At 30.8% G+C, this 14,594-nt stretch overlaps 1 protein-coding gene across 1 annotated transcript; it reads right to left on the bottom strand.

Moving 5' to 3' along the window:
* Nucleotides 1–12,634: 12,634 nt before the first annotated feature.
* LOC129616889 (uncharacterized) lies at nt 12,635–14,240 on the bottom strand. The gene is made up of 3 exons (XM_055532395.1): nt 14,066–14,240; nt 13,918–14,024; nt 12,635–12,964 (listed from the first exon to the last, which is right to left on the bottom strand). Exons 1-3 carry the CDS (start codon nt 14,238–14,240, stop codon nt 12,635–12,637), a joined length of 612 nt encoding a protein of 203 aa, XP_055388370.1.
* Between the last annotated feature and the right edge of the window lie 354 nt (nt 14,241–14,594).

Genomic DNA, 14,594 nt, shown 5'->3' with positions numbered 1-14,594 from the left:
GTAATCAGAAACATCGTTGCTTTGACGCAAAATATCAATATTAAAATCACCTAATAGTATTAAATTTTTGGAATTTTCTTTTCATAAAAAGTTGGCCAATTCTGCCAAAAATTCACTAATAACACACCTGTGTAATCTATATATACATATGAAACAGTATTCAACTTCAGAAACATTTCATAAAACCTTTATAACATCCATGCTATTAAAATTAAAATTAAAAATGCGGCAGTTCTTTAAATTATTCCTGAAGTAAACTGCAACACCACCTGCAGCATATGAATTATTGCATGTAGCACCAAATGAATAAATAGGAATTGGAAAATTGTTTTTTTCGTAGTTATAAATCCAAATCTCGCTCAAAAATACAAAATGAGGCCAGTAGTCTAAAGAATTCAAATAAGCTAACAGAGAACTAAAATTTTCTCTCAGACTTGCAATATTTTGATGCACAACCCAAAAATTTGAAATTTCCATTGTGTTATTATCTAAAATTAAATTATCATTTACAGATTTGTTTGAAATATTAATATGTGAAGGAAGAACATCATTGGAGCTATGAGGATCATTCATTATAAAATTAAATTGAAAATAATCTTTTAATCAAAAGTAATAAAAACAATTATTGAATATTGATATAAATATATAGTAAAGAAAAAATTTGAAGAGGGAATTAGAAAATAATATCTAAAATACAATCAAATATTATTTTTTAAATACAAATTTTATATACTTTTCTAAATTTTACCTCCATTTGTGAGAAAAATTTAATATATTACCTAAGTAAAAAAATATTTAAAAGGTTTTGGAAAAGACAATGATATATTTTATGACCGGATTCGAATATCTTTTTTATTTTTGAAATAAATAGTAAAAAACCTTTTCATAATAAGAAACACAGAATAATGCGCTTAGAATTTGCAAGCCAGCACAAAAATTAAGCTCTTGAGTTTTAAATTATGTAATTTTTACCAACGAAACTAAGTTTAATGTTTTTGGTTTTGATGGCAGACAAAACCTAATTCAGAACTTTTGCCTATAAATTTATAAGAGACTGTAAAACATGGTGGAGGTTCAGTAACAGTGTGGGGGTGTTCTCAATACCTGGAATAGGAAATTTGGCTATAATAGAAGGTTATTATGAACCTAGATAAGTATATTGATATATTAAAGATAAATTTAAAAAAAATTCTGAGCGCTCGGGAATCCAAGAAAGTTTCAAATTTTATTTAGATAATGATTCCAAGCACACTGCTTATAAAACCCGATCACGATTGCTTTATAATTTTCCGAAAGTTGAACCGATACCTCCCCAATCTCCGGATATTGATCCGATTGATAATTTATGGCAAGAATTAGACAACCGAGTTCGAAAACATCAAATAACGATTGTAAACTTAAAAACCAAATTAGTTAAAGAAGTGGGCTAAAATTTCGGCTGACATCACAAAAAAACTTGTGAATCAATGCCAAACCGATTAAAAGATGTCATTCCGAACAAGGGCTATGCAACAAAGTACTAGACTTAGGATTAGATTAAACTTGTGCTCTTAATAATATAATTAATGTAATAATTAATGTATTGAATTTGTTCAATGAATTTTTAAAAATATTTTTTTTAACAATTTTGTTTGTTAAATGTAATTTAATTTTTTTTTTTTTTACTACTATTATTAAATAATAAAACTTGATTAAAATATTTATAAAATATATTTCACATTTTCTGTTTTATTAAATAGAATTAAAATATGATTGCTGTCTGAATATAATTATAATCTGAATATAAGCATATAAAGTATTGACGACCGTTAACGCATTTATGTTAATGTACATATACAATATTTAAGATTTAATTATTTTTTTTTATAAAAAGGATGACGATTTGAACAGGAAGATTATATATGTAAAGGTGTAGAAGTAGGGTGTAGAAGCTTTGTAAACAGACACACGGACAGAGTAAAACTAAAAAGCACTTTCTTTCAAAATTTTTTTGATAAGTGCTGAAAAGTATATGCACTTTTAGGTTGACCGTTAACTAACAAAAATAAAAACAGTTCAATTTATTGATGGTTTTTTCTTCCGAAATGTTTATAAATTCAGGAGAAGGGGGGGTTTATCTGAGAGATAGTAAAACAATACATTCTGGATTTGCTCCAATTTATACATATATTATGTAATACCATAGTGGATACATATATTGTAATACCATTCTACACCTATCAATTGCAGTACTTAAAAGAACATAAGTATGTATGTATGTTCATACAAAGGTATGTACGTTATAGTATTGCAATTGTTTTAATAACAAAAAATTCCAGTCTGAAAAAATTATATTTTTACCTATTTAAGAAACGAAATCTATTATTTCACTTCAATATTTTTCTTACAAATGATTACAACATGACAGCCAAACAAATTCGTACAAAAATAAAAGAACACACAAATGTAATTTTAATTTCAAATTTTTATTCACCACAGCTGCCAGAAATATAGACCTGAATCCTAAAAAGGCTGACATTTCACAGCTGACTAATTTACACGTATTCGTATGGAAGATATGAAGGGCTTTTTTTAACATCATAAATCTCTTACAATATACACTTTTTTCAAATTTCTAGTAAGAAAAAGTTAAAATTCGCTAGTAATAAAGTAGTGTAATAAGCACATCCTTATTAATTCCGCAACTATGATGTTGTATTAGTAAAATTCATAATAAAATTCGCTCTTTTTCTATTTTACTAGTGCTAACATTCTTATAATTTTGAGTTATAAAAATATTAAAATATTTGATTAAAGAAAACCTTCAGTACTCTGTTAATTTTTTGATGACTTCACTAAAATTCCGCTATTTTGCGGAATGCTATAAATACACACAATTTGGAAAATTGTGCTAATTATGTTTTTATTAACATTTTTTACAATTATTACTTTCTTATTTAAATAAAGTAAAATATTGTAATTGCAACTCTTTCCACACCACCTTGCTAAGGTAGAAAATATGGCACTCATTTTTACCGAGCGTATTGTGTATACTATAGGTAGGTTGTGATGGTAACAAATTTTGCATATCGAGTTTTCGGTGGGAACGTACTTCTCCATAGTAGGGAAGTGTAAGTAAACTATTTTTAGCAACCTGTCGGTCTGTGTGTGCACGCGTGTATCTCAAGTTCTGCTGAACCGATTTGGAAGAAATTTTATATGTAAGTTTATTTCGACCATGGCACGGATTGAATTGCCTCGGGAACAGCACACTTAAAATTAAAGAATGAAAGTTTTTTAGGCAGAACAAATTTTTTACTTAAAAGTTAAATTTAAAAATTATACAAAATAAAACTTATTAGTAATAATATTCCATTAAATATGAATATAGACAATGAAAAGCTAAAACAAAAATTTGTTAAAATAAAGCAAAGGGTTATACTTAACTATAAGTAAATAGAAGCTTTTTCATCGTGTTTTTCTTCAGTAAAAAGTCAAGTCTGTGTTTGTGTTTGTTGCATAAACGCAGCATTCTGCTGACAGGTTCATGTTTCCCATAATTGGTCCTATAAAAAGGAACCATGAAAAGATCCGGGGAACGAGACCTAAGGTCGGGATTAATCGCAATTTCATTTAAAATGTCGGGGGAGATTAAGTCAGTTTTCATAAGCTGAAAAATAAATAAATCCGCGACGTCACGTCTTTTACCCAGTGTGGGTAAGTAAAATTTTTTTGAATAGACTCAATCCTATTAATCTGTATATCGTAATAGGCTGACCATACTTGTGAAGCATATTTAAGATGAGCACGGACCGGGAATGTGTAGAGCGATATTAAGACATAAGGATCATTAAACCCTTTTGTCCAGCGTTTAATGAAACCTAACACCGAGCTTGATCTGCATATGATAGGATTATAGTGGTTTATAAATGATAACTTGCTATCGAAGCAAACACCCAGGTCCATTATTGAATCAACTCGACTAAGAGCTTGGCCATTCAAAGTATAGTTTGTAAAAAAATGGCCGCTTTTGCCTAGAGTAGCACATTTACTTACATTGATTTTTAGGTTGTTACTTGAGCACCAGCCGTAGAGGCGGTTAAGGTCATTCTGAAGACACAACGCATCATTTGTAGAGCTCATTTTGTTTTAAATTTTCATGTCATCAGCATATATTAATACCTCACTGTGCGTTAGCATCGAAACAACATAATTAATTGAAATTGTGAACAGCAATTGACTAAATGACTACCCTGGGGTACACCAGAATTAGACGAAAGAGGCGAGGAAATTGCTGAACGAAAGAGGACTGTGTAAGTCCTGCCGGAGAGATATGACTTTATCCATGCTAAGAAGTTGTCAGGGAGTCCTAAGAGTTTCAATTTTAAAATAATAATTTCATGTGGTAATATGTCAAAGGCTTTGCTAAAGTCTGTGTAAATTACGTCCGTCTGATACCCATTTTCCATATTATTTGAGAAAACTGTCGTGGCTTCCTCTAGATTAGTCACCGTGGATTTCTTTTTCAAGAAGCCATGCTGACGCGCACTAATGACTGGCATACAATGGAAATAAATATTGTCATATACCATCAACTCAAAAACCTTGGGAATTGCTGACAGTTTAGATATAGGACGATAGTTTAACACGTCATTTTTATTGTTTTTCTTATGGATTGGCCTAATGAAAGCTTCCTTCCATACAGACGGGAAAATATCCCAAGAATAAGACTTATTAAAAATTAAGGTTAAGATGGGCACCAGAGAAGAGGATCAGGAAAATAATCTCAGGAACTCCATCTGATCCTGGAGAAAGACTAGAACCCAAATTAGAAAGATATTTTTGAACTGTTTAGTTTTAGGATAGTTATCACTGTGCCGAAAGTTGTCGACATTTAATTGAAAGGATGAAAAAGAGTAACATTCGGCGAAAAAGTTACGAAAAAATTCGGAAATAATTTGGGAATTATTACTTGTACTCCCGCCGAATTTCAAGAAGGTTGGATAACTATCACTTTTCCTCTTACATCCAAAAGACTTTGAGATTACATATTAAGTTATCCGAAGTTTTATATATATAGCAGTCGTAACGTTCTTTTGCTGCTAATTTAAATTGATCATACGACAATCGGAAATTATCATAGCCCCTGTCGCCTTTAGTGGAGAGATATTTGCGCCGCAGCTTATTCTTCTTGTTGCGAAGTACCCTCAACTCTTGTGAAAACCATGGAGGGCCAGAGCCAGTATCTTTAGTTTTCAACACTGGAATAAACAATTCAAACGCAGCAAAAATGATTTCGTAAAACCAACCCGTCATAGACTCAATATCAGTAAAGTTTAATACTGAAGAGAAGTCGTAAGTAGTAAAGTAATCATTTAGCAATGCGAAATTTGCCCTTTTAAAATCAAAACGATAGAAAAGGGCTCGTCAATAGATGGTTGGTCGTCAATGCAATAAGAGAAAGATATCGGAGGATGATAGATATCAACGTTAACCGCCGGGTTTGGATAGTTATAGATAAACAATTGTACCAATTTTAAGTAAAGACTAGATCTAGTTGCCTCGATTGATGGTTTGTTATTGACGATATTTGTTACAAATTATTTAGATGAAAGGTATCTATAAAGGACAACTCTAACTCACTAGAACATTCAATTGATATCAAAAATGGTTCCTCATCCTGGGTCATCCACCTAATTTTGGGGAGATTAAAATCTCCGAAAACAACAACCTCAGAGTTAAAAGAATTGCATAAATAATCAATTGTTGAAGAAAATTTCGCACATAACTCATTACTTGAGTTAGGCAGTTTATAGCAATTGACTACGAAAAGCATTTTGGATTTCAGCTCAATTTTAACTGCGATGATTTCAAGGTCATCGGAGTCTTGAACGTCAATAATACTATCTGATAACGAGTTTTTAACGGCGATTAATACCCCATATCCCTTTGGTGTGTGTCCCTGCAAGAGAAGTGCATGTCGGTCCTTTCTAAAAACAGGAAAAGAAGAGTCGAGTAATTCAAGATTATTGATGGAGGAGGACAACCAAGTTTCCGTTAGAACATAAATATCACAATCAAGAAGAGAAGAGTTAAACAGAACGGTGTTAGTTTTAGTCCTTAGTCCACAGACATTTTTATAGTACAAAGAAAGTTGTTTCACAGTCCGTGTCATACTATTTCCAAAACCAGTTAATTGGACCAAGTTATTGTTGTTACGAAAGCTACTTGAACCATCTAGACGATTGGGCTGAGGTCGTCGGAAGAAAAAACTTATTGTTTGCTTCCTTCATCCTCTGCAAATAATCAATCCATTTACTTTTCATATGGCTTCTAAATGTTTGTAAATATTTATCGACACTGGCGGAAGATATATTTAAAGTGTCATGAAATTTTTTGAATAAGCTATATAAAATAGTATAGTCAGAAGGAAGGCCCTCGCTTTCAATAACAACCTTAACACCTAATCTAGTTTTACCATCGTGGTGGACATTCTCCGCCGCATCGTGAAAATATGCTAAGTACAATTTAACATTCTCATATACAGCCCGATCTTTGAAGCGAGATAGTACATAAGTACTGTCGCCATCTTCAACGGACCTTTTGGTCATACGAACGATCGGAGGAGTCAGCGGATCTACAAAGTTAGCAGGCGGATTTGTTTGCAATAAGCGAGCGTTGGGTAGGTTGTGAGGGTTGGGTATAGATATAGAAAATTGGGTGTTAGCTGTGAATGTTTTACTCTGAATGAAATTTGGGTATTTGCTTCCATTGTCAATTTTATTGTTCTTATTATTATTTGTGTTGTCGCTATGGTCTTTTTCATTAATTTCATCGTTAGTAATATTATTGCTATGAAGATTTATGCCAGTATTACTATAATTATTATTGTTATTATTATTATTATTACTATTGTTATTATTATTATTATTGTAATTGTTATAAAGAAACTATTCAACCAATTTTCTTGGAATTTCATATATAAGCTTCGCTTTTGGAAGAAATCAGGCGTCAGCAACTGTACGTTTACTATGGGCCAAATATATATTTTTGCGTATATAAAGGGAAATAATCAACGGATTTCATTGAAATTTAATATTTAAATTCTTCGTATTAAAACATTGAATATATAAATTCTTTGGAAAGATCAGGGGTTGAAAACTGATCTGCGCGCCGATTTTACATTTTCCACCATATTTACGGAACGAATTGATGGAATTTCTTGAAATTTGATATTCGAGTTCTGGTTGTTACCGAAACTAACTGGCGAGCATTTCAGCCAAATTTACATTTTTTTTAGGTATGTTAACTATAAGCTTACTAATGTTCTAAAAATTGCAAAGAAGTAGTTAACAGACATTCCTGAATTTTTTAAAGTATGTATGTGTAGTAGTATGTAATAAGCAAACTACTATTAATTTTTTTTCTAGACGGGTGCCTCTGGCGCCCTCAAACATGTTAGTAAATAAAATAATGTAACAGGTACTAATAATGTTTTATAATATTTTCAAGATAATTAAATTTTAACATATTCCTAATCTCTTTATCACTTCTTAATAAATCTTTTAGAAAACAATTTAAAATTACTTTAAATTTAAAAATTTTGATTTAGTAAAATTGTTTAAAATTACATTGGAAAATGTTTTATACAAGAACTTAATTTTTTTTTAATAATATGCACAGCACATTTTTTTTTATTGAAAATCAATGTCTCACTTTATAAAAATTCTAGAACGCCTTTTTAAAAACTGTTGTATTGAAAAAATCCTCTAGGATGTTGATTTTGCCAGTGGAAAATATGTATTCTAAACTCTATTTTCATAAAAAATTTTTATAATTTTAATTTAATTATATTTTTTTTATTTCAGTTTAATAAACTTAATTTTTTTTTCATCGAAGGAAAGAAGAAAGCATGAATGCTACTAACATGCCATTTCCTGGCAACTCATAGTTAGTTATGTGTTTTACCACAAAAACCTCCTCCTTATATTCTGATACTGGTCACCTTACACCGAACATCAATCTTCTTTCATATAGATTGAAAGAGATTCAACGCTCTCCAACGCATTTTGCGTTAAATCTGAAGGCAAAGTCCTGCTTGGCTTTCTGAGAGAATCGCGCATAACAAGGAGCCGAGAGGCCTTTATGTTGATATGTTGCTCCAGGCGAGCTCTATGTCTCACCGCCTTTTCTTTAATTTCGTCAACTACACATGGAATCTTTGGATCTCTGTGCAAATCTCCATTTCGCGCATACCAAGGGGCATCTATCATATTCTGCAAAACCCTCTTCTGGAAAATTTGTATTCGGTGAACATGTATTTGTTTGGCACATCCCCACAATTGGGTACCATACAAACAAACCGGTTTACTATTTGTGTTATAGAGCAGGATCTTATTCTGTATCGGTAACTTTGACTTGCGATCTAGGAGCCATTCAAATATTTTAATATTTTAATTGAAATTCTGCCTTTTCTTCTTAACATGTTCCTTCAATTTTAGTTTAACATCCAGTGTCATTCCTATATATTTTGCCGCATTTTCCTTTACAATATTAACCCCATTTATTTTAACACGTGGGGGGTTCACAAGAACTTTATTTGTAAAATTTACTTGTGCAGACTTAGTTTCATTTACTTTTATTTTTCATTTCTTGGTCCAAGCACCAAAACTATTACTGGCCTGATACAACTTTCTTGTGGCGCCGTCAATATTTGATGCTATTGCCATAATTGCAGCATCGTGAGCATATGTAGCCACAAATGTGTTTTCTATTTGAGGCACATCTATTTTAAAGAGTAGATATAGTATTTGACTCAAAATACTGCCCTGAGGCACACCTGCTCTTGTTTCTAAGTGTGGAATAGTCCCCCTCCTGTTTGACTCTGAATAATCTGTCGGTTAGATAAGAAAAGAGAATATCTACATATTGATTTGGTAATATTTTTTCTAACTTGTGTAATAATCCTTCGTGCCAAACCTTGTCAAAAGGCTGTGCCACGTCTACAAAAATTCTTGCACAAATTTGCTTTTCCTCTAGGGCTTGCGCAATAATATTTGTAATTCTATGAATTTGATCAGCAGTTGAATATCCTTCTCTATAACCAAATTGGTGGTTCGGAATTAATGACCTATCCTCAATTATAGGCCTCATTCTTTTTGGTAATAACTTTTCAAAAAGTTTTGGCAAAATTGGTAGCAGAAAAATTGGCCTATAACACCCTATGGTTTCATTTAAATTCATTAAAAAAGTCAACATTGTTATGCCCTTTTTTGGAATTTCTTCAGTATCTCAGAGATAATTAAATCATAATCGGGTGCTTTCCTTGACATTAAACTTTTTATTTCTTTCACTATTTCTCTTTGTGCAAATGGATCTCACATTTCCCATTGCAATATTTATGTTTGAGTGTATGTAATTAGGTCTAAAACTTTGTTCAAGATGATCTACAAATGTTTCAGGCGTATCCTTATTTTCTATTGCCCATTTTCCATCCGTTCTAATAATAGGGGGGATATGTAAAATTGGCTTTTTAATATTTTTTGTAGTCTTCCATAAGGAATAATTACTTTCTTGCTCGACTGACAAATTTTTAATGCAATTATCAAATTAATCTTCTTTGATTTTTCTTATTTTTCTTTTTAGATTCTGAATGAGTTGATTGTGTGCAGTTTTATCTGGCGGATCTCGTGAGTTTTGCTATTTGCGTCTAGCTCTTCTCCTTTCGCTTATCATATTCAGTATTTCTCTTGGATAAGTCATACCCACGTTTTTATACTCAAATTGTTTTGTATTATTCCAGGCAGCGCTTTGTATGATTTTATTAAAATTCTCTACCTCAGAATCCAAATCATCTTGGGCCCGTATTTTAATTCTTAAGTTTATTTTACTCTCCATCTCTTCTTCAAAACTAGTCCAGTCATTGGATTTATTAATCAACATGGGCTTATTTTGTTTTTTGGTAACTGTCTCAGTTAAGTTTAATATAACTGCAGAATGATCCGAATCCAAATCAAAGTCATCTTCTAAACCAATTAGCTTTCAAATTCGACGGGATTTTCTCTTTCAGTTAACTTTTCGTTCAGAAAACTTATAATGAAAATAGACAAAAATAATAATTTTTCCAAAAAAAAAAGCAAAAAGCACACTGATGTTGTCAGCATATATCCGACCGCTACATATGTTGTCTAGTTTACCAAAATCGTTGCACAAGATTGTGAAAATGCTTTTCGAACACTTGCTTCCAATTTTACAGAAGTTAGTAAGCTCTTAGTTAACATAACTAACAAAACATAGATTCAGCTCTCAGTAGTATTTCGTTTTATGTTATCCAAATTCTTCGGAAGGTTCCTAAGTGTCTACAGGTACAAAAAAAAACGTAAAATCGTAAAAGTTGAGTTTCCGGCAATATCAGATTCCCAAAAGAATTATAAGCTCATTGTTTTCACACCCAGAGTTTGAATATTAAATTTCAAGGAAATTGGTTGATTATTTCTCTTATATGCGTGTAGTATAAATATGGGGGTTCTGGCTTTTCAGGCGCAAGTCGCAAAAATTTTTCTAAAATTTGTATGTAATTTTTTTAAATTTGTACAGAATGGACTGGGTGAATCAGTGGTAAAACATGTATGGGTGTTCTTATAGAATTGTGTGGTATTATGGAATGAGATATGTTTTATCATGTATACATGTATATTTAGAAAGGTGACGTTTTTTGAGCGTTATGCTGTTTCTGGACGGGGGAATGAAGTCGATGGGGTTGTCAGGCTGGGAGCTGGATGCTAGGCTAGAGGGTAGGTGCGGCGGCGGTTGTTGAGGAGAGTTGGTGCGGCGGGTTTTTGGGAGGAGTTTTCGAGGAGCTTGGCAGGCTGGAAGCTGGAGGGTAGGTGCGGCGGCGGCGGATTTTTGGTGGAAGTTGAATGGAGTTGGGGTTTGAACGAGCAGACTGTAAAAATAAGTTTTTGGCAGCATGTACTTTAGTAAAAATTCTATAAAAATGTATCCTATAATTATTGGTTATTATATTTTATTGAAGATCTTTTTATTTTTTGTTTCCTCTAGAATAATGTATAAAAATCGTACATTTTTGGTAATAGTACCCTAAAGAGTTTTTAAAAAATGCGAAATAAAAAGTTTTGTGATAAGAAAATTTTTTGTGGTTTTTTCAAACAAAATTTTAGTTTAATGATAGATAAGAAATTTTATTATAGAAGAAAACAAGTATGTATGTACATATGTATAGATATAGAATGAAGGAATTAAAAAAAATATACTATGCTAGATGTGTGAACTTGAAAAATTACGTCAGGAGATTACCTATAATTAGAATAGTATTATGCTATGATAAACATGACAGCATATGATTTATATTTGATTAAGATACAATACAATTTAAAGTTTATCAATTGAACAACTCTAAATAAATACAAATGTTTATTGGTTGCACCTTCATTCTATATTGCTATCATAATGCTTTGGATTGAAAAAATTTCACATGGTCAACAGTACTGTATTTGTGATAAAAGGTGGAAATTCATGAAGATTACAATTTTCAAAACATTTTGGGATAATTTAGAAATATTTTCAACACCTGAACATAGAGTGAGGGTTTGTGTATTAAGATTAAGGAACGGTGAATCTGTTTCAGATTCGCAAAGAAAAATTATAGAGAGACTGAACTGGCAGCATGTAAAAATTGAGGTTTCTGGTGGGGATATAATTGTGTCGAGAGAAACACATTATGCCTTGAATGAATCCAATGTTCGTAATAAACCAAAATCTTTTGCAAATAATTGTCCATTTGCAGATGAAAACGATTGGGAAATTATTGAACGCAATATTTCAAATATATTTCCCGATGAATTAAACAAGAAAAATTTATCATCAGAATCTAGGAGAGTGAATGATTTTGAAGAGCAAGATAATCAAAATAAAAAGTTTATATTTAAACAAAAACTTGAAGAAGGTATATTGTATATTTCCTCTATAGAGAATATGTATAATCAAAAGAACAATAAAGCGAAAATTTGGGAGTTGTTATCAAAACTAAGAAAATCTAAACTAAATTAAGTACCTACATGCAAAAGAAATCAATAAATAAAAACAAACAAGTAAAATCAATTATTTGACTATCAATTGTCGAGGTGTTCGTTAAAATAATAAAACAAGAGACATATTTTTGGCTATCACTAGTGCAGCACCTGCGCCGAATATAAGATTTTAATATAGTTGTACCTAAAAATAAAACTATAAAAGTAAATCTATCGGTACAATTCCTCAAGCATGTAGCTGAATATCTTTTGATTCAGATAATTATTTGAAAGCTGACTCAGTTCCGCAATTTGTATCAGTAGAAGAAGCAATCCAAGGATTTAAAAACGATTTAATTGCAAAAGAAGTGGCTATCGGTGGAATAATACAAAGTGCACAAGTCTTCTATAGACATTTCAGATTAGAATAAGGTGAAGATGAAGATATTAAAATACGATGTTCATATGATTCCAACTTTCAAGGAAAAACTTTAAAGCAGTGGTGAGTTAAAGACATATACCGCTTTCAATACTGATTATCAATCTTCAGCAGATACAATATTAGATTTTTTTAATATACTATGCAAATAGAAGAAGTTTTATTAAATTAAATCTGTTTTATTTATTCAAGAATTGTGTCTTGGTGAAAAACCAAGCCATTTTACAAAAACTTTATCATCTTGAGTTTTTACAACTTTTTCTGCTAAATAAATGTCATTATGCTTAGATTTGAGCAACTCATTTTCATAGAAAGCACCTTCAATTGGTTGACTTTTGTAGTCTTCTATTAAGTATGTTACAGGGTTTGTTATCTTCACTTTCCTTATCTTGAATATTTCTGTAGCCCAGTTAGGTGTATAACCTTTTTCGAAAACATGTAACTTGCTTATGCGAACTGAGTCATCAATTTTGAGTTTTCCTCGTTGTGAAATCTTAATGTGGTTTGGTTGTATGCCCTTGACAACAACTCATTAGCATTATTAGAATAATGATTTATTTGATAGTTACTTATTAGCTTTTTAAAAATTTTTTTAAAAAATTCTTTTCCATCATCGGTCTGAAGATTTTTTAGATATCGCTTGACTTCTTTGAAAATTAATTCCAAAGCTTCAGTAATAGCGTCAGAAGTTTTTTTTTTATTGGTATAGCCCAAGCATATTTTGAGAAAGTATCTATCACAGTCAAGAGTTATTTATATCCCCTATTTTCCTTTGCATAAGCTCCCATTTCAACTAAATCAGCTACATTTCAACTAAATCAGATACTTGTAATAACTCTACGTCTTTGAAAATTTCTTTTTGCAGGTTTATGCAACTCTTCAACAACAGCTCTCTTACTCATATTTCTGATTAATAACTAAAAAATATTTTCGTAAGTATTTTCAAAAATCAGGTGTGTTGAGGCGATCAATTAAATCAACAACCTTATCTTAACTCATCCTAAATATAAATAGGATGATAAATTTTTATTATTTTTCAATTCTTTCATATAATCGCATTAGTTTTACAATTCTAATCGCAATAGTGAAGAATATGGGCATATTGTATAATGGAATCTGTAATAGTCTTCTGTAACTACCTGAGAGAAGTCTTTGTATTGCACTAAAAATTCGAAATTATCCTTCAATTCATTATAATGCTCCTCCAATAAAATGTCTTCAAATTTATTTAAAAAAATATTTAATTAATATCCTATTTGTGGTATATCCATGTTGAAGTCGCTGCTGTTAAATGTATACTGATTTATTTTATTTTTTCTTCTTTATAATTTCATTGATTTTTTTAGTAAAATATGTTTCCACGTTTCTTAAGTCGTCTCGTGTTCAACTTAGATTATTTATAATATTTTTTATTTTAGTATTATGTTCTTAGTTTATTTTATTTTCAAACTTTTTATTTTCTGACTCAACCATTCCATAAACTCTTGTTATTTCATTCCTTAGTTGTTGCAATATATCTTCTCTCTGGATAATAATCACTCTATTGATAGTTTCATTTAATGTTTCTATTCCATCATCTACATATTTTTTTAGCATCATATTGTTTTTTAGCATTTACATATTGTAGCAGTATCATTCTTATTTATTGGGCATATTAGGTTTATTAATTGTTTATTTTGAATATAATAATCTCCATCTGAATTTACTTGTAACCCAATTGTTTGAAATTTTTTTTTAGCTTCGTTAAAAGCATATGGATGATTTCGGCTATGTCCGAACTTATCTATTGTCATTATGTTAGTGATAACGTAATTCAAATATTATTCGATTATATGAGCTTCCTTTAGTTCTTCTATTATGGAATTAATTTTATTATTGTGATTGTTATTACCTGCTATTTGCGAAGAAATCAAAAGTCTCAATCTATTAACCAGCTCATTAGGATCATCCCAATAGGTATATTGAACCGGCTGCTTTGAATACGCCATAGATGACGTCTGAGGTTTTATAGTAAATTTTCCTTTTGTTAAAGATTCTCCTATTTTTTTCCCTCTTGTATTATATTCATGAATGTAGAGCTTTTTAATAATATTTTGATATTTAAATCCCTTATTACCCTTAATTTGATCTAATGAATTATAATTTCT

Source organism: Condylostylus longicornis, unplaced genomic scaffold (assembly GCF_029603195.1).
Source record: "Condylostylus longicornis isolate FDR11 unplaced genomic scaffold, ASM2960319v2 ptg000308l, whole genome shotgun sequence".
In the NCBI taxonomy this organism is placed as follows: Eukaryota; Metazoa; Arthropoda; class Insecta; order Diptera; family Dolichopodidae; genus Condylostylus; species Condylostylus longicornis.
The sequence above is the reverse complement of the archived record's forward strand: the minus strand, read 5'-3'. Positions and strand labels throughout refer to the sequence as shown.